Source organism: Botrytis fragariae (genome assembly GCF_013461495.1).
Source record: "Botrytis fragariae strain BVB16 chromosome Unknown tig00000061, whole genome shotgun sequence".
Classification (NCBI taxonomy): Eukaryota; Fungi; Ascomycota; class Leotiomycetes; order Helotiales; family Sclerotiniaceae; genus Botrytis; species Botrytis fragariae.
The window spans coordinates 298,172-319,207 of NW_023500994.1; the positions used below are offsets into that span (position 1 = coordinate 298,172).

General features: G+C 42.3%; 3 protein-coding genes across 3 annotated transcripts; all 3 read right to left on the reverse strand.

The window, feature by feature from the left end:
- Positions 1 to 2,774: 2,774 nt before the first annotated feature.
- Bfra_008212 (putative g1 s-specific cyclin protein) lies at positions 2,775 to 4,785 on the reverse strand (the record flags this gene model as incomplete). Its single annotated transcript, XM_037338575.1, has 2 exons — positions 2,775 to 4,351; positions 4,386 to 4,785. The coding sequence occupies 2 exons, from the start codon at positions 4,783 to 4,785 to the stop codon at positions 2,775 to 2,777; spliced, it is 1,977 nt and encodes a 658-aa protein (XP_037191881.1).
- A 12,655-nt stretch (positions 4,786 to 17,440) lies between these two features.
- On the reverse strand, positions 17,441 to 18,406 carry Bfra_008213 (putative ww domain binding protein 11 protein; the record flags this gene model as incomplete). Its single annotated transcript, XM_037338576.1, has 2 exons — positions 17,441 to 18,264; positions 18,334 to 18,406. The coding sequence occupies 2 exons, from the start codon at positions 18,404 to 18,406 to the stop codon at positions 17,441 to 17,443; spliced, it is 897 nt and encodes a 298-aa protein (XP_037191882.1).
- Positions 18,407 to 19,130: 724 nt separating this feature from the next.
- Bfra_008214 (uncharacterized protein) lies at positions 19,131 to 19,835 on the reverse strand (the record flags this gene model as incomplete). Its single annotated transcript, XM_037338577.1, has 1 exon — positions 19,131 to 19,835. The coding sequence occupies one exon, from the start codon at positions 19,833 to 19,835 to the stop codon at positions 19,131 to 19,133; it is 705 nt and encodes a 234-aa protein (XP_037191883.1).
- Positions 19,836 to 21,036: the final 1,201 nt, after the last annotated feature.

The following is a 21,036-nucleotide window of genomic DNA, read 5'->3' on the forward strand; positions in this document are numbered from 1 at the left end:
TATAAACCTCCTAATTCAATCAGACTGTGGATTTTCTCTCTATTCTTAACTTCCTACTTTATTCACATACCCACACAATGATATCATATCCATCACATATCCATATCTCATATCACACACAGAAATTACACGGAGATGAAATGGAAATTCATAAACCTCCAATTGGCCGACTAACTTACTCACTGCTTCAATGTACCTCCTACAACTCTCCAGCTGGTAGAATATACAGACACAAAAGCTACCAGGACTTTCATCTATCCATCTTGTTATATACCACATATATCGAATAAATCTCATCGAATTCAGTAACTTTCACAGAATATGTCATGGATTCGAGTCTGCATGTAGTTTGTAAGAGTTTACATTCTTTACTCATCTTCACTTTTTCTGTTATCATGTATATTATTATGAATATGTCAAGACGAAGATGAACATATTCAACCTCTCATTTGTATATAGAGAACCGAAGCTTACTTTTCTACTTAATATCTCATCACTTTGCTTCTTTCTTTCTTCCTTCCTTCCCTCATTCTCAGACAGCCAGACAGAACAGAATGCATAAAATGACAAGAAACGATACACAAAAACTAGATATCAAAACCCTCTCATTCCGACCTACCTCGATCCTCGCTCTAACAACCTCACATATCTAGTACCTTTTCTCAAAAATATTCCGATTCATAAATACCCTCACAACTCTTTCAATTCTTATTTCTAAATCCTTTCTTTATTTCGCCTCATCTATCTTTCCTTTTTTCATAAAACACATCTCACTCAATATCAAATAAAATATAATCAAGAAAAACACAAGAATATATTCATCATCTTACATATTATCATATTATATATAATCTGAATAATATATATAATATAACACACACCATTTCATTTCTACCCTCTCATCCACCCACCTACCCATCTCCATCCATCACATTCCTTTTTCTCTTACATACAAACCTTCACATCTCCAAATATTGACTAATCTGGAGAAAACATCACACACAACAACCAAGCAAAACACAGAAGATCAGAAACCCAATATCAAATCACAAAATCACAAAACCACCCACCAAATCTCTCTTCCCTTCCCTTCCCTTCATCAACCTAACCCAATCTCTCCACCTACCTACCTACTCACCTACTCACCTACCTGTTTTCAATCTCCTATCTACCTTTATATTTCCCATTCTCCTTTCTCTCCTCTTCTCTCTTCTTTCCTTTCCTTTCCTTCCCATCCCATTCCATTCACTTACTCTCAAAATCCAAATCTCCAAATCTTCAAATCTCCAAATCTCCAAATCCAAATCTCCAAATCCAAATCTCCAAATCTCCAAATCTCCAAATCCCACACACACATACACACATACACACATACACACATACACACATACACACATACACACATACATACACACACACATACATACATACATACCCAACTCTGTAAACTACATACATAGACATATAAACAAATAGAAATGACCATCTACATCCACAACCGCTCTAGATCCATTCTGAATTCACATCTGTATCTGAATCTAAATCCATGATTAAATATCTCTAACTTACTCACTTACTCACTCACTTACTCACTCATTTACTCACTCACCTACCTACCTACCTACCTACCTACCTACCTACCTACCTACCTACCTATCAAATCAAATCATACCACTTCTCCCAAATAATCACAATTTATCCTATCCATCCCCATCCCCATCACCATCCCATCCCCATCATTTACCACCCATCCATCTCACCACACTTGATCTCTCCTCCCCACTTCATCTATCTCCTCATACAACTTGCCTCTAAAGCATATTCTATTTCCAATAATCGAACCTAGAACCGAACACGACCAAACACAACAATAGAACGCCATAAGATTTAATGAATGAATAAAGAGGGGAGGACTCACCTTGGTTATATGATTAATCAACATCACAACATTACAACATCAAAACGTCAACACATCAAAGCTTTATCAACATCAACCACACACACACACACACACACACACACACATACACACAAGAGAGAGAAGTAGTAGGTAGGGTAGATAGATAAGTAGGTAGATAGTATTTGAAAAATATGTTTTTATGATTTAACGACCGTTAGACATACATATTCTCATGTTTATGAAAATCTTGTCTGTGACCTGACAAATTCTCATCACCACAACCACCACCAATTCATTCTCATCATCACCACCACCACCACCACTAAACACACCATTCATTTCTGCTTAAATCCATCCATATCATATCTGTCCTGACTTAAAAAGAAAGTAATGGTAAAAAAATAAAATAAAAAGTAAAAACTCCACCAGTTGATTCCAACTCCACGCCATCCCACTTCCACCATGTTTACCAATGATGATATAATATTTTCATCGCGCGCAACATAGCATTGATTCCACCCTTTACCAATCCACTCCCATTTAAAAAACAAAGCCAAGCCAGCATTCGCCAACCATCGTACAAGCATCCCCCAACCTGTCGATATATGCCCCCAATGTTCCTTCCCCTTATCCCCATCTCCATGAAAATTAGCCGGGTACCATTGACCTCAATTCCAGTGTTCCAATAAAATGATCAACGGCATATGCAGTCACGCCATCTAAAATCCGATTCCCATGGTATGTGATGATGCGTGAAGGCTAGATGTGGCCATTGCACTGTCTCTTTTGCCAACCAACTAAAAAAAAGACAAACGAAAAAGAAAATCTGTTGTGACAAGTGTGTTGTAGTGTATGTATAAGTCGGTAAGGTGTATTAATTTAGTATTACATCCCACATTCCCGGGCGAAAAGCTGGGTGCATATTTCTTTGAGAAAGTCCTCGAGCAGCTTCTGTAGCACAACAAAGTCTCTTTCTTCCAGACGATGCCGCTGGCACAATTTGCACATCACTAGCATGACCACCTGGCTTGGCCAACACGTGTGCCATACCCCCAGTCATCAACAGGTCCCGTACGTTATCGTGAAGAGAAGCTTCAAGTGAATGAGTCCTACTTCGTTTAGCACCAGCTCTGTTAGATGTATGCGCGGGTTTGTCATCAACTCTGTTAGATGAATCCACAGATACGGATTGACGGTGCAAATCATATAAAGTTCGTGCGGCTTCGTCTAATGCATCGGCCCCAACTTCGTCGTAGCTTTCACAGATTTCAGCCACTGTCACCACAACATTTCTATTCTTCTTCTCACTACACAACTTCGCATATCGACAACGCGCCTGGACATCCAGCTTTGCTGAGACCGGCGCACTCGTCAATGACGATGCAGATGAGATTGAAGATGAACGAGATGTTCTCGATGAAGTATCCGAAACCATTGATTCTGGCGAAGACATAGACGAGACCGAGTTGGCCAAGGATGATCGACGATTGCAAGAATAACCTTGTGGGGATGAGGTCAATTGGCTTGCCCACTTTTCAGTCGCTTGCGGGCCACAGAAGTTTGTCTGTGCCATAGCGAGACTCATTGATGATTTGCCGAGCATGTAAGATGCAGCACTCACAGCAGGAGTGTTGTATCCAGTACTCTGGGGAGTCAATCGTGGAGTTGGGAGAAGGCCAAGAGCTGGTACAGGTCGAACAGTTGGATAAGTGGCTGATGGTGATGGCTCCATGATATTAGGCGAATAATGCTTTGGAGACGAGGTGGGCTCATTGGAACCTGAAAAATGATATGCAGACAATGGTGTGAAAGGTCTCAATGGAAGACCACAAACTTCTTTGTGGGATGGACTCGTGATTTCGTTTATGTTATCCAATTCCGGGTTGAGCTGGAGAACAATTCGTTTCCACTCAACAGATTGTTCTGCGAGACTTAAAGTAGAGGCTCCTGGGGATGGAGGCTGCGACGATGGTGTGTAGTTCAAAACAATGTCGGTCCAACGTTGAAAAACTTTCTCGGTAATGTGCAACTCCCAGTTCACAGCAAGGAGGAATGCTATTTCGTTTTGATTAATTTCCAAAGTGGGTAGTCCGGAAATCTTACTCCAAGCGCGAGACGAATAGTTTCTATCTTGCAAATATTTCGATGCGAGAATGAGCGCAGATAGGAACATTCGTCGACCACATTGTAAAGCCCGGAATGATTGAGTGTCATCCGATTGCTCCATAGTAAAATCGGTCTTTGGGACAAATGGTTTGATCAAGATCAGGTAGTACAAAGCGACTTGAAGAGTCGAGTAGCTGGTCCTTGATCTTCTCAACGTTTCTTGTATGAAGATGCGCAGAGGAAGGACACCTTTACCCATCTCGCTTCTACAAGCGACGGTCGAGAGGGGCCATATGGCTTCAACAATCAAAGCCGAAGAATCTGGGGAATGGTTGAGCGCATGGACTTGGAGATCATCAGGAATTCATAATAAGCTTACCGACGAGGCTGTCAACAAAATTGACCTTGCGATCAGCTTGACGTATCAGGGTAGGAGGACGACCTGTGCGAGTACTAGATCCGACACTAGTCCTTCTCGGGTTCTGCCTTTCTTCCGGGGCGATTTCCACGGGTAACCTTTGTTGTGGCCAAAATTTTGTAATGTTATTTTTTTCGCAGATGTCGATTGCTATGGCAGGCAGGGGTAGTTGATTTGCGCAGAAATAAGGAGGTTCGGAATCGGAGGATGCGCTTGTGATGGAAGAGTTGTCGGATGCTTGTGAAGCTGCATCGGACCAAACTGAAGAAGTAGAGGAGGAAGCCGACGAGGCTATAGAGGAACTGTAAGGACCATTATGAAATGAGGTGTAAGGCGACGAATCATCTTCGCCGCAATGCATCTTCGAAGTGTTTTGTATGTATTCGGTGTATTTTGTAAAGTAAATCGGAAATGAAAAAGTTCTATGCGAAATAAAACTCCAGTCGCCGTCTGTACAAAGCCAAAATCTAGATTATAACGTTATAGACTATTCCCAAGAAACCTTCTGACTAGATACGGGCTCGTGCAACAACGCGGTAGTTATTGCAAAAGCTAGATGATCGAGGTAGGAGGAGGGTAAGACTAGTTTGGAGAAGAGATCGCAACGATTTCTTCAGGAACGATATAACCGGTAGATTTGGACGATGTAAGACTGGCGACTGGGTAAGAAATTGAAAGACCTAAGAGCATGTTGACCTTTCCGTTTCGTGAAATGGTAACTGTTGTGATAAATGGTGGGCTAGTTTATTGGGTAAACCAGCGTCCCATCAACGGTCGCGACTTTGGACGAGAGGGTAAGGGTGTGTGTGTGTAAAACGTAGTTTTGTGAAACGTATGCCTTTTATGAAAGTGTAAAATAAAGCATTCGAAATATGGTTGTACTGTACTGTGTGTAGATGTGCGATTGTATTCGCGATTGGGAGTAAAGGAAAGTCGAGGGTTATAAACCGATGGTTGTCATTGAACAAAGGATTGAGTGGAGTGAGTAATGCGTCTGTGAATAGGATGAAGAGGCGAAGATTGTGAAGGCGACAGAGACTAAAAAAGTTTAGGCTCGAAGTATGAGTCTTTCCTTTCCTTTCCTTTCCTTTTTCTTTTCCCTTTAAATAATCCTTTTTAAGACTCAGAAGTCACGATGGATTATTACAAGTGAAGAAGAGAAGAGAGAAGAGAGAAGAGAGAAGAGAGAAGAGAGAGGAGAGATGAACTTTTTGTTTTTTCAAGATGAAGTTAACATTTGGCTCTTTTATGGAATATAATATATGGAAAATGAGTTACAGGTGAGGCTGTGAGTCTTAGGTAGGTATGGATGGGATGGGATGGGATGGGATGGTATGGGGGGTGGTACCTTTTTAGGTGTTCAGTTGTTGATGGGGTATGACTGATTTTAGTGGCAACTTGGAAGACTTGATGATCCACAAATAAAGTTAAAGCCGGTACGGTGGACTATTTTATGGAAGTCTTGGTAGGTGTTTAGGTGTTTAGGTGTTTAGGTGTTTAGTCCTTGGGTAGATGATTCGTAGGTGGTGAGTGAATCAATCTTGGGTGTAACCAGCCAAGTTCCAGTTTCGCCTTCAGTTAAAGAGTACAAATACTTTTCTTTTTCGAGCTTGGTTTGACTGTGGACTGTTGACTGTTGACTGATGACTGATGACTGGAGGGAGGAGGTATTTTATTGATTGTTGCGTGCTTTAATAAAGGATGAATAAAATCCGATCAATCAATCAGCAAAGAAATCTCGTGACCCGTTTGCTCTTTTTGATAAAGGGAATAAATAACAACGTGATGATAATAATTAGGTGGCGAAGGATGAAGTAAATTGAATTTAGGTAGAAATGACGAAAATAGTAGAACCAAAAGATGAGATCGTGAGTCGTGGGGAAAATGAAGATTGGGATTGAGATTGAGATTGAGATTGACGCCTGTTTTTGCATAGACGGGTGGATGGATTAGGATTTGGATGGGGTGAGATGAGACGAGATTACGGTAGGTATGAGTCGAATATGGTCGAATATTCCGACTGATGAAGTGACAAAGTGACAAACGTTGGGGAGGCGGGCAGGCGGGCAGGCGAAAATTAAGGTCAGTCAACCACTAACTTGGGCTCTTGTGTCGCAAAACAGGCAGGCTGACTTGGGTTTGGCTTTGGGCGGGTAAGATGTACTGTACGAACTTCAAAGTAGGTGGGTAGGTACGAATTGAGCCGTAAAACTGTGAACCCGTGGAGGAAGAAGAGGTCGATCGAGGTGATGATTGACGGTATAATTAAGAGGCCAGATGAAGGAACTCTTCAACAGGAGAATGGAGGTGAAGAATAAAGTATAATGAATCCTATAAAGACAAACAAACAACGATTAATCAATCAACGTTGCTCTTTTTTTTCCTTTTCTTTTTTTGATGCTTTTATTTCCCTTTTTTCGAGATCTTTATTTTTTCTAACGAGAATATATGTATATATGAATGAGTTGAGATGGGATGGGATGTAATAAAATGTTTTTGCCTCTTCGATAATAATTTTTGCAGACTTCAAGGAGCCGCCGACTTAAAAGTTTCGGGAATCATACATGTTGACGATGAAGAGGGAAGAAATCTTTCGTTACGGGCGGGCATGGCTGCTGTTTTGTTACAATTCCTACCGCGGTGAACATGGTTGTGATTATGTTTAGCTAATGAGATTGCTGCTGCAATTCGATCCCATCTGAATGGTCCATTTTCTTTTCATGGCAGCACCGACACGGATTACGGAGAAGGAAAGGAACCAAGTGCTTTTCTGGCAAAGCATCATCCAACCAGCGATACGAAGAGAAAAGAAAGATATGACTGATGAAGGGATGTGATGGAGAGACAAGGATCATTTAACCCCCTCGACGAAAAAAAAAAATCGAGATGTGTGTGGGCACTGGGTAGAGAGAAATACAGAGCAGATGTAAGTTGCAAGCAATGTGCATCGGTGAGTCTTAGCATTTGTGATTTTTCCACTGTCTACAAATCATATTGATTGATTCATCGCCAATACCAAAGCCATTTCCGCCAAATTATCAGCCAACCGAGAATCATACAGTAGAACAGGAAGGAGAAGCATCCGAGTCGAGAAAAGCAAGCAAGTACGAAAGAAAGAAAGAAGAAAATATGGTGGTCGTGATTGTTGTGTACGGGACAGCCCATGGAAAACAATCAGTTGACGATTGATACAGAAGATCTGAGATGGTGTTATAGCACTTATGGCGATAGTACTCATTTCAATGTACGACTGAGTAGAGTCTAGCTGTATCTTCCATCGTCTACCATTCAGAAAATGATGCTAGGAGAATATCTTATTCCACGAACACAACCAGTAATTACGAACCACCCAATGCGAACCACCTAATGCTATGCTTTCATACTTCACGCCTCACTAATAACTAACGCAATGAAATAAAACGCCTACAGTACTTCTTAATAACTAGGGATGTCGTGCAGAATATGCAGTGTTCCGCTACTTTGTAGGATATGATATGATATGATATGATATGGTATGGTATAATGATCAAGAAGTGTAATTCAGAATTTCATCCCTCAAAATACTCGTCGAGAGACAAATAATAGTAGTCGTGTCTCTGCTTGTTAAGCATCTGCCCTTTCCAATTTCCCCTTCTTCTTGATGATTGATCGATTCCGGAGCACGCCCGTCAAACATCCCCCCCTCCCATTCATCCGGCTGGATGCTGGCTATATTGAGCCTTGCACAGGACAGGAGAGAGTATTCATCGCTCAGCCCGTCTCGACCGTCGCCATGAACCGATGATGAATATCGTACACAGCCTTGCCATCAATGCTGAAAGTCTCAATGTCTATCACTCAATCCATCAATCAAGCGTCTTCCAAGAGATTCGCAACGCAGGACAACCCAGCCGAGCCAGCGCAGGAGAAAGGGCATCCGCAACCTACCTAGGGACTATCCTTCACGGAGTGTCGGCAATTGCGATCTGGGTGTGGGGTGAATATCTCATGAAACGCATGGGCATACGAATCCGCCATCTTCCTGTTCTATTTTCGAATTTCCCCCCTCCTCACAACAAAATGGAATTTCAAATTACAGTAGGACTATCCCATGCATAGACCATCTATGGTGCTGTGCGGCATGGCTTTGATACTGAGAATCGACACACCTAGGCACGAGTGATTTCCTCAGCCTCTTCGCGATTGCGCATTCCACTCGGTACTTCCGTTTGCCCATGCTGACCCAGAGTCTAGAGGTTCGAATCAATTCTCAAGATGGTCATTATCGCCGATGAAATGCGAAATGATGAATTTCAAATTTAGATTCAGCTAATTGCCACCGGCATGATGATTATTCCCTACGATCATCATTCGTATCAATTATTACCTAAGGTAGTCGGGAAAATGGCGGTAATGGCGAAATCCAGATATCATACGGAAAACAAAGAATTATTACTCACACCAACTTTTGGCCTTCTTACCATCACCCACCCCTCATTCATAGTCTCACCCGGCTTGGGATTCACATCATGCAGGAAAGCAAAGGACATGCAACACAAAGACAAGGCAAAGTAAATTCAGAAGCGAGAGAAAAGTAATTAGATACGACTGGAACTCTTCCCTAGCCGTGTCGCTTCCGGTATCATCACCAGTTTCATGACCTTATTGTAACACACCCGGATATCACTCAGCGACTTTCATCAGCCCCCTCTAAATACGGAGGAAAGGAGAGACAGAAAAGAGTAACTACAGCTACAGGAAACGTTTATTCAGCCTTTCAAAAATCATTCGCATCTTTCACATCAAAATCCTGGAGATTCATAAGCGCAAGTAAGCAGTAATTCTCGATGAGATCGAATCTGCTATGTCACCAGCCGAGTGATAGAAGAAGCAAAGGCTTTTTCACAGAGGCGTTGATAGCAAATAGGAGAATACATACTCCCATACACATATAAACTGTCAACAATACCCATGAAGCACACGACCAATGACCGTGTCACATATATCCCCACCTTATCCGTAGCTCACATCTTGATTGGTTTGGCGACGACAAGTATAAGCATGCAGCAGCAGCTTGCTTGGATGGCTTTTTTTTTTTCATGCTCGTTTCCGGCGTTGTGATTACGGGCTGCAGTATTCCTTCACAGGATCTCAGTGAAGAAAAGTGGGCATCCGCTTTCCCCTCATGGAATCGAGAAAAGTGGAAAATTCGAGATATTTCGTTTTGTTTGATTTTCATTCCGCTCCAATGTGTAGCATGTTACGGTTACCGTTTGTACCCAAGAGACTTTCGAGAAATTTCCATCTCACCAATTGCATCCAATCTGGAATCTGGATCAGAACATCCCACTTCTCACCCTCCCCTCGTTAACACCGACGGCCCAAAAAGAGATTCCTGTATCGATTTTGGGTATCGGTATCCGGAAATCCAGCGATGAGTCAATCCATCCACTCCAGGCTGCAAAACAAAGGCGTCAGACAGAAATGTCCGAGCTTCTCAATTATGTGCTAAGTAAATCTTTCTCCTTTGGTCTCGTTCGCCATGCGCTTGTTCTCGTCATGGTAATACCATACGAGGGTGCTCTACACTAGCTAGGACGGAGTATACATCACGAGAGCTTCATTTCCAAACCAGTTGGGATGAGACAACGAAGCGCGAGAATAATATTCGGGAGTCCCTTGGGCTTGACCGTAACAACGAGGGTAACAACGAGGGTAACAACGAACATCAGTCGATGTCATCAGGTGACCACAACCCAAGTAAACACATCATCAAATGTAAAACATGGACGTGAAGGGTGGCAGATGCAGATTGAGATTGAGTGGTGGATGGATTTTCCAAGGACATGGGTGGTAATGATGAAGGATATTTCCACTTCAGTGGCATCCCCGCGTTCGTTGTTGGCATTACCATAGGAACGGGGTCCATTTATTGGAGGGGTGCGAAATTCCTCTCGGAAATGTAGGTCAGTCACCGGTCACGCTTTCAATGCCCTGGTCGGTGGTAGCTGAGCGACACGACCAGAGACCACGCCTTCCAGACAGACAGACGGTCAAGGACATCTTATCTCACGATAAATAAAAACCAATCCGAGTCTCGAATCCGATATCCAGCTTGAATGAACTGACTGGGCTTTCCTTGTTCAATCATCAAGTCGAGGTGGAGGAGCTGGATTGATACAAGAGTTTGTGAGAATTCAGAAACGCTACGAGTATACTTTGCCCAGCATCACAGCACTAATAATAAAGACGTACCCCCTCGAGTCCTAGTTTCCTCGTGTCCGAGACCATAAAGTACGCAGTACCTAGATATCATACATAATTCGTGATGACACCGAGAAACTCCGTCAGTTTCGATTGACTCATCTTTCATCAGCAGACATTCCGAGATTTTTTCGCTTGGGAGATTGACTCGATGTTGAGACTGGAGATATTTTGACTATCTTCTTAACTATCTATGTACTAGAAAAGAAGTAATTTCACCTAGAATTTTATCTCTTAAACTCGTTCTTCATTCGACATCTCGGTTTGTAATCTAATCCAAAAAAAGTACAGTACAGAACAGATGATCTCTGCAAAAAATACAAAGTACAGTAGTTGACCAGCACAACACACAGATCCAAAATCTACTACACAATGTCCACAAGCACGAAATCATTTCGTGAAACGCATGGATGCGATGGATGTGAACAACCAACTCGACTAGAGATAGATGGAAAGGGAAATCTTCTAGAAAGAAGATAGTGCGGATGCCAAGGTTTGAGAATGTGCATCAGGGAGATGGTTATTGGGTGAGGAAGCCATGGGTGCATGGATACATGGATGCATGCATGGATTAAGTGATGGCGTGAAAATGGGAGAGCAGAAAGGGTGCGGATTCAGCCACTTGGTGAGTGAGTGTGTGTGTGTGAGAGTGTGGTTTAGAGTTGATTTTACCAAAGTGGGTTAGGAGGGTCGATGTAGATGGAGAGAATTGTAGGGTGGCCTTTTGAGATTGGAAATGCAGGGTTTTTGTTCTCGGGACCTCGGAGTTTTGGGGGAAAGGAATGGAAAGGGAAATGGAAATGGAAATGGAAATGGAATACTTTTGATTTGCGACATGATATGGTTGGTAATTACCGACTCGACAGGTATCTAGATATTATTCAGATATACTCGTGGTATATTTATTTATTTGTTTATTTATTTAAGTTGGTATTAGTATTACTATCATTGTGAACATTACAGAATCGTCAATCTATCACTCAATCTATCGAATTCATCAAATTCATCAAGTAAGTAATAAACCAGGATCCAATCCTTCTCGAAGCTTGGAACACAAGATTCCTCGTTTACGTACGGTGCGCTCGGTTACTCGACGGTTGCCTGCTGCCTAGGTGTGCTCGAAAGCGGCAGCCCTGTTTGATCTTTGGATCAGCCAGCCAGTCTCTTGATCCAAATTACTCTGCGCCTGCCGTGTTGAGTGTTGAGTGTCAAGTGTCCATGCTGCTGGGTTGCTGGGTGAGAATGGGGATTCGGATTGGGGATTTGCTGATGAGGAGTTGATTGGTAGATGCGAGATGGGTATTGTATGGTATGGTATGGTATGGTATGTTATGGTATGGTACTATATTGTATTGGGTAGGGAGAAAGGAGGTAGGCAAGCAAGCAAGCAGGAGAAACATGTGCGGAGCATGCTTCTTGCTTGGAGCACGTGGAAAGTGGAAGGTTTGTGTGGATGGATGGACGAAGGGATGAAGGGATGAAATCGATGGGCTTGATTTGTTTCAGGCTGAAGATGAAATGAATGGGTGAAGTTATTTATTTACTTTCCTTGGGGTAGTAATTAGGGAGGTACAGCCTTGAAGCAAGAAGGAAGCCTTAGATTTCGTCGGTGAGGTAGGTAAGGCAAGGCAAGCCATGACACGACAAGGCAAAGCAAGGCTACGATCTGCCCACATCCATTTCACACAATGCAAGCATATCATATTCACCTCCATCCTTCTCCTATCCATTCCTTCTCTCCACCGCCTTTTTGCTAGCTAGCTACTAGGTACCTACCTACCTGTGATTCGGAAAAGCTTCTAGATACACACATACACATTACCATGCCATATCCCAAGCTCAGTTCACATCCAATCAAACGCTGCTTATCTATCTGTCTGCCTATTTCCTTCTTATTGGCCCCCCCACCCGCTAATCTCATCATCTCATTTCATTTCTAAATGTCTCATGCTGCATTAATCATGCAACACTCACAACACTTGGAAATCACATCACATGTTTTCGCGCCGGAGGATCGTCAAACAGGTGATATCGTGTCATTCCGCTTCGTTTCATTTCGTCTCGTATCCTCTCGTGTGGTTGAGTCATAGGTGGCGAGCCGCACCTAGCTTCGCTGAGTGAGAGTTGGATGACGTGTGGCGGATCTTGATTTTGAGTGGTTGGGCTGTTATAACATAAGATCTGTGATGACATTACGCCGCTTTCGTGTCTAGAATATTATATGGGAGTTGGGGAATTCACATTTCATAGGCTGGGATGAGAGAAGGAGGTTTGTGCGAGGATGCGACGGGGAGTGTGGAAGCATGGAATCGGCTTTAGGACTCGTCTTGGTGGGGTTAACACTAAGTATATTATGATTAGGTAGGTGGGTAGGTATTGGCAATCACAACCCGAGGTGGCGGGAGGGGAAGGAGTTGATGACACTCCGCTTGGATAATGAGAATTAAGACCGATTGGTAGGGAAACATTCATCGATCTTTCTCGCCCATCTCGCGCTGTGTGAGATGCATGATGGGATCAAGTGATGAGAATTTTTCACCACTTCTCTGTGTGTCTAGTGATTCTCTATTCTTTGTACCCTTGCTTTTGCCATTGAGAGATTTGTAACAATAGGGGCAACTTCACGCGGAGAATTTGACTTTCGTGATGATATACTCCGGACTCCTTTTGGGAGGGGAGGGGAGGAGGGAATGTGGCGTTGGGGTTTGAGATTTGAAGCATGTGGTGTGGTGATGGAGCGGAATTACCTAGCTCTCTGGAGTCTGTGGGTAGTGCGTGTGTACTCGTTTGGCTTTGATGAGCGGTCAAGATACTTGTTCGTCTGAGATGCTTGGAGTAATTTCTTAGGCGAGGAGATGTTGGGGTTGTGGGAGGTCGATGGGCTGTTCTGACTTTGGGGTTTGATTTTGATTTTGATTTTGATTTTGATTTTGATTTTGATTTTGATTTTGATTTTGATTTTGATTTTGATTTTGATTTTGATTTTGACGATGAGTCTTGAGTCGGTGATGAATTGGACTTTTGAAAAGAGTGTTAGGGATAGAGAATCCAATATCTATTAAATCAACACGCTTTGAGTTCTGGACTTGTGAGATGAGGTGAAATGGATAGGTTCTAAAGTCCTTGATATCTTTCGGTGTACACAAATCGCCGCCCCGGAGAAAAGTATAAGATATTCTAGAATCGCAATTATATACTACATACATCGACGAGAATTATAATGAATGAAACATATCCAAAAGATTTCGTGACCCTCTTTCGTAGAAGTCCTTTAAAAATTTGGGTTGATGTAATGTGTATGTCTCATGGTCAGGATTGCATCCTATGGTGGATTCAACTTCAAACACCTAGATATCAAGAGCTCTTGGAATATCAAGGCTATGCGATATGAAACTTGCTGAATGGTATATTGAGAGGTGAACAGTTTGGTGGTTTGAGATGGGAGATGGATGTACAATTGGAGTTGTTGAGTATGCTGGGTACGCTGGATTGTGAGTCTGGGTTTCGTGAAGGGGTTGTTGTCGTTGGAATCTTTTGGGTGGATGGAATGATTGAAAGTTAAGAGTCAATGATCGATATTCGAATCAAAGGAGACTTGATCCTTACGAGAGGATAGAGAGAGAGAGAGAGAGATGATATGATATGATGTGATATGATATGTATAACCCTAAGTATATATACCTAAGCAAGGAAAGCTGAGCGAAACGGGAAATTTAGCGATCTAGGTGTATACTGTAATATATACGCAGAAATACACGAGAAGTACAAAGTGTAAAGAAAATAAATAAGTGTGAAGATATAGGGATGTTGTAGATGGGATGATATACCTATCCATTTATTTATGATATTATTTCGCCATCAGAGCATCTTTTGGATTCTATATTTTAGGGAGTAACAGTATGAATGGTATTGTTGATATTTAGATGGCTATTTAGATATAGTTTGTGTCGTTTATGGTTGGGATACATGAGGGAGTGAGTGAGGGGGCCTAGTGAGAAGTTGGAGAGTGGTGAGATATGAGGTATGGGATTTGAAATGGGTCTGTAGGTTGATCATGGTTGATATGTGTGCCGAGTATTCTTGTATAGATTGGAGATTTGTTGGGGGATAGTGATAGGAAAGAGTGGCTTGGATGGAGAAGGGAATAGTAGGGTGATAGAGAGGTGGTAGGAGGGAGGGTCTGGGGAAAGAGGATTGAGATTGGGCTATGAATATGCATATACAGATGAGGTGAGCATATGATTATTCCTATGAGAATGAGATGGCAATGAAAAGAGAACTTGATAATTTTATATTCTGCGCAAGTACCAATAGATATGTGGATATATGAAAAGGTGTCAAGTGATAGCGAACACCAGTTCCATAATGTACTGCCTCAAAGCGAAACCCTTTGCTTCAGCATCGAATTGCCTCTCACTTGCTTGTCCAACATTTAGCACTCTATCTGACAATACTTGACCATTCCAGACCATTAGGTTAATCAATTTCTATCAAAAAGTGTAGGTTTCTTGAAGTTTGAACTAAAACCAGGGTTTGGGATCGTAGCGAGAAAGATGAAAGGGAATTTGATAGGGGAGCACATGTGTGCTCAGCACACGGCTCGAGGAGAACAAACTCGTAGTGGCATACACTAGCTTTTAAGTCGGCATGAAGCTTCTTTCCATATCGACTCGCTCAACTATTGGAGTTCATCAAAAGCTCTAAATTGGCTGGTATTGCTAGTTCTGCACGCCCTCTAAGATATCGGGAACTTGCTACGTGGGATTCTTCCATCCGGATCCTCCCTCATCTAGATCAAATGGAGGAATCTCGTCAATAATAGAAGTTATGTTAGGAGCTGAGGATACTCATAGTGGGAAGTATTGAGATGCTAGGGTCTATGTAGATCTAATCATGATGCACCTGAATGTGCACGACTACCTTCGTCTGTTGCACCTCTACTAATCGAGACATTATGACCTAACAATCCAAAAGCTCCTCTGATGTATGTTAAAGGCTTTTTACGACTCCTCATACAGCAGAAAATTCAACTAACGAAATTACACCAAGCTTTATAATCAGCTCTTGGCTACCATTAAGCCATCATAGCCTTCAGTTTTAATTCTTTATCTTTTGTATTTGAAAAGCCCCAAGCGATACGGTAGTGATACGACGAAACTCATATCAAATAGTCTATATCTGGTTCATATGAATGAATAGTCTTCTTCACACGCCAATAATGGCTTTTGGGCTGTTCACTTCTAGCAGGTTAAGTTTTGGCAAAAAAAGCTGTCGTGTGTGAAGACGGTAGCAGAATCTTCCAAGTGGTAGATTGATGAGACTCCCATGTAGAATGCAGTTGACATGCTCAAGCCTCACCCAGGTACGGTACGAATCGAATTTCAAAGGTTAGATAGATCACCGAAGGGTCCATTCTGGCTAATAGATAGTATTGATATACTAGTTCTTGCTCCAGCAAACTATCCAAACATGAGTTGTCCGTTGTAGAAAAAACAAGGCCAGAATCGTAAACAATGGTATGAAGCAGACACCCAGCCCTGAAACGTACGATATATATACACGCTACCCGTACCATGGAGAAGTGTATACTGATGACAAAGATGTGGAACAATTTGTTCGTGGCCCCATCAATTCAGTATAATCTAAAAGGAGCAATAGAGGAATAAGAAGAAAATCGTGCCCAGAGAGAAGCAGCAAGGCTATTAGCAGAGAGCCAACCCAAACCTACAATCAATTGCAACTGAATTGCATATCCGGCCCAAGCTTGAATCGAGAAGACTCAATGCTTTTCATCGTTTGAACCAAAACACAACTAGCCTAACCATCCAGTTTCCCACGGTGTCTCCACTCCGAGTCTGTGAGTCCCCAAGTACACAGATGACGGAGTGGTCGTTGTACGTTGTACGTTGTGGGTGTAACGACGAGGCTACATAATCAGGGGCAAGGACCTTCAGTACAAATACAGGTACTGTATACAATATATTTCCATGGATTACAATGTTGTCTCAAGCAATAACGCCAGCACGACCTATCCCAAGCACCCTTGAGTCGACAAACAACGATGACTGCCCATGTCTCTTAGTCAAGTTATTGTATATGCAACTCCAACTTGGGATGGTGCGCCATAAAAACATCCACTAATTGCGTAGGAACCTTCATTACCGACAAAAATTAAACGTTCCGGTGCTTGAGTAAGCGATTGAGGATGTGAAGCTATATCATAAGATTCTGGACCCTTTCATGAGAAAAGACTCAGGAGACACAAACGAGTCAGCAGAGAAATGCTGAGAAGCTACGATTGATAGGTGGGTAAATTTTGTTGATTTTCTCGGTTTCTTTCGCTCAATTTCCCCGTTTTGTGTGGACGTTATTCCACCTGATTTGCAAAATTTCACCCAGACACTGATTATCCTCTTTTTTTGCCCCTTTCTCTTCGTTACATGTCATTCAGACCCCCGTGTCTCGTAGTGTCCACCTTTTTGTTGCGAACGAGCCTTCTTGCCATATGCATTTTCTTGAATGCAGATGTGTGACTGTATATTGGACATGAATTTTCTCATATGTATTCCGACACGTCAATAGAGAAAGGCATCCGGTAGGAAACTGTTCCTAATCTATTCACAATCTTAGGGAGTTTTCCTCTCTCGGGTCTGATGGTTGCCTTGAGTGATCATCTGGAGAGTCTTTTGAAGATGTCAAATTGCATTTAATTTCGGGGGTATCATTCAACTCGTATATCGTACATATATTCTCTCCGCGCTTGATAATGCAACTCAAGCATATTCTTCGTCCTCCACTTCCTCCATCTCTACAGTCATTTGACCACCTTCCTCAGTTTCTTTCTTTTGTCCACCACTGCCAGCAATATAACCTTCTTTTTCTAATTTTTCCATCTCTTCCGGTTCCATCAAGCCACCTTCTCCCTTTCCTTTCTGCATTTTCATCCTCACAGCCGCAGGAACAAAAGCCACAGCTTCCTTCCGAAGATCTCGTATTTGCGGCTTTGCTTCATATACTGTCTTGACTTCCTGTTGTACCTTGACACTACTTCCAGTATCCCGATTACCAAATTCCCCGCGATCTTTTCCTCCCAATGGCATAGAATTCGCGCTTGTGCCTCCACTCTTCTCGCCGTTTTGATTTTGATTCTGTGCCTGATATCGCGCCCGTCGCGCCGCGTACCATTTATCCAGTACTTCTTTTGGAAATGGAGGTGGCGTATCCCTCGGCATGGGTATTCTCTTAACTTCTTCATCAACATCCGACCCACTACTCTCTTCATCCATGTCCCCATCTCTTCTTCGTTTGCCCAAGACACCGCTCCCGCCTCGTCCCCCAAACCCTCCTCTTCCTCCCCTGTCTCCACCAAACCCACCCCTCGACTGCGAAAACTGAGGTGCTGCATCGCCTAAAGATTCGCGCGCTTTATTTACAGCTTTAATTTCCTTTTCTAATCCTTCTACCAGTGATCGTTCATGACTTGTGAGTTTCCCGCCAGAACTTTCTATCTTCTTGAGGTCGTCGAGTTGGGATTGTAGACGTTGTGGATTTTTCTTGGCGAGTCGTTCATTCTTCTGAGCTTGTAAAGATGCCTTGCCTGACAATAAGTTAGTATTATGCTCGAGCTAAATAACAATATTGGAGAATTGGATGGTTGATTGCGTACTTTTTTTGATGGCTTTTGCCTTTTCAGCTTTGCGCTGAGCTTGTGCGGGATTGACAGACTTTTCTTTGGGCATTGTGGTTATAGTTAAATAGTGCCAACTGAAAACCCCGAAATAAACTATAAGAAATGGTTGAAATGGGTTTGAGAATTGCACGGAGAATTTGTGGTCTTGAAGATCTGGGGAGTCGTTGATATCGTGAACCATCATTCTGCCAAAAGGCGGTGAACTCGCATAATTTCAACTTCCAGTTAGACGTCAGAAACAACCACATCTCATAGCGCAAAACGGAGCAAAGCTTTTAGAACTGAATCGATAAGCAGGCTTGTTCTTATTACTTGAGTGTATTTCAAGCGTGTTGTTAAGTTCACCGGTTTCATGTAATTTATTGGAGTGGCTAGCATGCTGAAATACCATTGGTTCAAATGGATAATCGTCTTAAAAATGATTAGTATAATTAGGTAGTTACAGAAGTTGAAAATAAGATGACATTAGTCAATAATTGCATTTCATTTAGCCGTTTATATTATTTTTGTGATCGAGACCTTCTCACGTAGATATATATCTTGGCCGCAAAGTATTTATAAGTCATCGTTTGTACTTAGATTCATGAAGTCCCGCGAGTCGGATATCACCTTCGCCGGGTCCTTGCTATCCGTATCTGACTGACTAGCTATCTAAGACCCAGGCTGATGAAACAAGTTGGCAAAATATAACATTTGAGACTCGAGGTCAAAATCGATCATGAGCAAGCATGATGCAACCCCGACTGATATCTGAACAGCATCCTTTACCTCTTTCAATCTGAGAGACCTAGATTTATGTAAGCTTCCATGAACATGCCAGTCCAGGCCATCTTCCGTATTCCTCTTGGTCCGGCCCAATTATTCCACTGTCGGAACCAAAAATGTCTTGGGCAATCACGACCGCCATCCAGACAACTAAACCTTGGTAGCAATCGACTGTTTTCGGCACTGTAGTAATTCATGTCATCCATGAACCAGTCGCTTAATCTAGACAAGAAATTTTCTTCTCTAGATTTTACCACACCTCCACAGCATCCTGAGATAGAGACTTCTTCGACTTCTTTGAATGCAGTTAAATCTCGCATTCCGTTTTTGACTAGATAATCAAGAGTCTTGTCCGACATACGGATTCGTTTTATTCGACAACATTCTGCGTGGTAAAGCATATGAAGGCTCGGATAGGAGTTTCGGAAGGATTCCCAATCAAAGATAACAGTGTCAAGTTCGTAGTTGAAGTAAATGGTCGAATTGACTTTAGTACGAGTTCCAAAACTTATTTCATATTTTTGAAGAGCTTCGGCTCGAGCTTCGCGCGAAACGAGGAGTAAAGAGGGGATGTCCTTCGAGATGCAGGATTTCTTTGTGTAGTTGAATTGGACTACTACAGCTCGGGGAGATATTGCAAGATTCCAAATAACTAAGCGAAGCTCGATAGGAAGATCCGAGAAGGAAGTACGCGATTCGGAAGGTTCCGACATAGAAACGGTAAATTTTGAGTGTTCTGGAAGTTTGCTTTTTCAATGCATATTTGGGGAAACAGATATGTTTATTGTAGATATCTGGCGATACTTTGTGAAAACGGCAGCCTAAAATACGAATTGAATGAAACTGCATTGTAAGGTCTCTCGCCCGCAACTTAATCAGCCTCGAACTAAATCATCTTCTCAAGCTAGATAAGTTCTAGAGAGAATATCAACACGAATAGAATGATTTATCAGAAGCTGGATGCCAGCATCGGGCGCGCGTTGACATATGGCTTGATGCTGCACCGGGATTCAGCCAATCGCAACGCGTATACCCTGCGGTTGAGCTAGCTCACTACTGCACATAGCTGCAAGGTATGAGCATGGGGATGTTTGTTCTCACAAAGAAGCTCCTCATTTCAGCCGTAGGTCTTGCTACGATTTAACTAAATCTGCAAGCCGTACGAGTTTATAGGCACCTCATTTGATGATAAAAGAAAGGCTTCTCGTTCCTCCCGCTCTCTCGCTCATGCCGACAAAACTCATTCCGATGATAATCCACAGAAACGAAACAAGTTTACTCTGCTTTATGGCTACTCGTTTAAAAAGCAAAATCTCGTCAAGGAATATGTCAAGTAGAATTCCGAGTAGTTGTAGCTTGTGATTGATTTATACTTATATCTACCCACAGCTATGAATTTTATAGTGAATAATGTTGTGATGAATAGGGAGTTCTCTGAACCTTCAAACATAATACTACAATACCATTCACGAGGCTCCAAGAATAATAAACATGAAGTGTGATATAAGCAAACAAGAGGCAAGCAAGACGCAGATTGATCCACTGAACTTGTAGAACCAACACCGCAGAGTAGCTTCGAAAGCAGAAGAAGGTATTTAGAACAGAAACTTTCATATCATTACCATAATAATAATAAAACAGATTTTGGGGGTCGTTGATCTAGACATGGTAAAGACTGCAACGGGACGAAATGATGTAAGGTTGTTTTAGCCACTATTGAGGTGCGCACTGATCAGCCGCTAGATTTAAATCACATGACTTAGACAGCCATTTCGATATCGTGTCACTAGACCCACACCTATCTTTAAGAACGATGACATGACAAGAATCTGATCGAATCACGAAGCGAGCTGTACAGACTGGCATCACAGCAAGTCGAATAACCGCCGATCAATCACTTCACCAATAGAATAA